At 43.2% G+C, this 2,439-nt stretch overlaps 1 protein-coding gene across 1 annotated transcript in view; it reads right to left on the bottom strand.

The window, feature by feature from the left end:
* baiap2l2a (BAR/IMD domain containing adaptor protein 2 like 2a) overlaps positions 1–2,439 on the bottom strand; it is a gene marked incomplete at both ends in the record, with an annotated part of 11,504 nt that extends 9,065 nt beyond the window's left edge. Inside the window, 2 exons of the mRNA XM_080009567.1 lie at positions 1,732–1,807; positions 2,395–2,439. Of these exons, the coding sequence (XP_079865693.1) occupies positions 1,732–1,807; positions 2,395–2,439 (121 nt within the window). The remainder of the gene's footprint in view (positions 1–1,731; positions 1,808–2,394) is intronic.

Raw genomic sequence — 2,439 nt, 5'->3', positions numbered from 1 at the left:
CAAAAAAACTCTGTAAATGAAAAAAGTACTTGAAAAAGTTTCTTAGCCACTGAATGGGACGGCTCTGGAACAGTGTGATGTAAGTTTTTCAGATAGATACTCCTGGTCAAATACTATTCCAATAAAACTGAAAATTGTTCAGTCAAATCAAAATTTAACTTGAGTTTAAGTACTGGAGTACTTGCTTTTAAAAATATTGAACTGTTCAAAAGTACGTCATGATGGCTCTGAAATAACCAGCTGAATGCAATGACTTGCTTGAAGAACCTGTAGAATAAGAAACTGAAGGATTTGCTCCCAGAAGCCTGTAGAAATGTCTATAGACACACGGTTGAATCGGCCGAATGAATCTGATGGATTTGTTTGTGGTAAACAGAGCAAAGAATTAAAAGGATATGGATCCGTCTTCATTTCAAAAATCTCAAACATGGAACTTCAGATATGGGCCATGGGGGCTCTGGTGGTGAGGAATGGTGGTCTTTATCTGCCCTATACCTAACCTGTACCTAAGTACGGTACATGAGTAAATGTACTGTGTTACTGTCCACCGCTGTGAGTACTATAGAAGAACTGCCAAAAAAAATCTGATACCCGATTTATCTCTCGTCGAGCTGGATCAGGAAACACCGAAACATCGCTATGATCCGACGTTTGGACCCTGGAGCTCGTCTACGTGTTTGCCATTAGAGTCTTAGTTTTCTTAAATGGTTTCTGAGTTCTTGCTTAAAACATCCGACGGGCATCTCCGAATTTCCATCCGGGGATTAATAAAGTATCTTCCTTTCTTATCTTATCTAATTATCTGGAGTGTTATTTGGTGGTGAAGTCTTATTACCCCAATACAGTCCTTCACACACTGCACAGTCAGGGAGCCATTTTCAAAGTAGCGACGCGAGATTCAGGAATCATTCGTTCCTTGCGAACAAATCTTGTCGCAAAAATGATTCAGCCATCGGGAGTCACGGGAGGACGAGGTTTTTGTTTGTTTTCGTCCGCAACCGCGGCCAGGTCTTCCGCTAAAAATGATTTGTTAAGGTAGACTACATTTTCATCCTTCATCCGAAATAAACCATTTTGATGCAATTAAAGGATTCTTGCTGAACCGACTCTCCTGACTCTCGTTCATCGTTCGCAGTAAGTCCCCCCTCGCTCACGCTGCGTTACACCAACTGAAACAAACTAACGTACTGCGAGGTTGGAAAGACGAACAAATGTTTTCACTGAGTGAGTGAGTCCACAACAACCGACTCTCAAAAAAAAAAAAAAAAAAGCTGAAACTGTCATCCCTGTTTCAAAGACCTGGTGAAAACAGATCGTTCGTAGCACCTACAGTCGCCAACGTCTGAGGTAGACGAGTGTTAAGGCTTGTTTATTAATAAATATGTTGGGTGCTTTCCCGATTCACAGTAGCCCGATGACGCGGTGGCGAAAACAGTCTGGGGACCACCCGGGTCACGAGCCGCATAAGAGGCAGTAACCGCTCAGGATTTCCCCAAAGCATGTTTCCTGGAGGAGGACGTCACCGGCGCTTGTAAAACTGCGTCCTCACAACGTCTCCAGGATTAGTTTATTACCCTCATAAAGTATGGTGTGCATTTCTCAATAACTAACACGAGAGGGATGCGAGGTATGCAGCTGACCTAAAAAGCTGTGAAACTGCTTTTGCTTTGCGTTGCTCTTTTTCTTACCGATACGTCTCTTGCCCCGCCCACCCCCCACCCCTCCTCTTACCCTGGAAAGCCTGGATGTAGCTGTTGCCCAGTGAGACCAGTTTCTGGAGACTCGGGTTGAAATGATCCATCAGGCTCTGGTTAGGAAACACACTCACACACACACACACACACACACACACACACACACACACACACACACACACACACACACACACACACACACACACACACACACACACACACACACGCACGCATATGCACACGCGCACACATACGCGTGCACGCACACACGCACGCACATACACAAATTCAATTTCAGGTATAGGTGGTAGAGTCATAGAGTCATCTAGGAAAAACATTAAAAACAATATTAGTTGGGGTCATGCAGACTTAAAATGGCACTGAAGGATTGGGAATTGTGAGAGTATATAGAACATAAAATATTTTTAAATGACTGACAAATCTTTCCAAAATGTAGAAACATACAAACTGTTTACAAACACCATTAACACCAAGAAACCAATACTCAAATGTGTATTGCGTGTGTAGGGTGGGATTAACGACACCTGTTGAACAGAAACTCTACTCCTAAAACTGAGCCATGGACCCTTTGAGCTCAGTCCTTTCACAGAGTATTATTATTGCTATTGTTGTTGTTCTTGATTATTATTATTGTATTATTATAGAGATGAAATACAGGTTCTGGCCCTCAGCCGCTTACCGAGTATATCCCCAGCGTGGCCCGGTGGAGCTGGTCGATGTTCAT

The sequence above is a fragment of the Zeus faber genome (assembly GCF_960531495.2).
Source record: "Zeus faber genome assembly, chromosome: 11".
Classification (NCBI taxonomy): Eukaryota; Metazoa; Chordata; class Actinopteri; order Zeiformes; family Zeidae; genus Zeus; species Zeus faber.
This window is presented reverse-complemented; position numbering and strand designations above follow the sequence as displayed.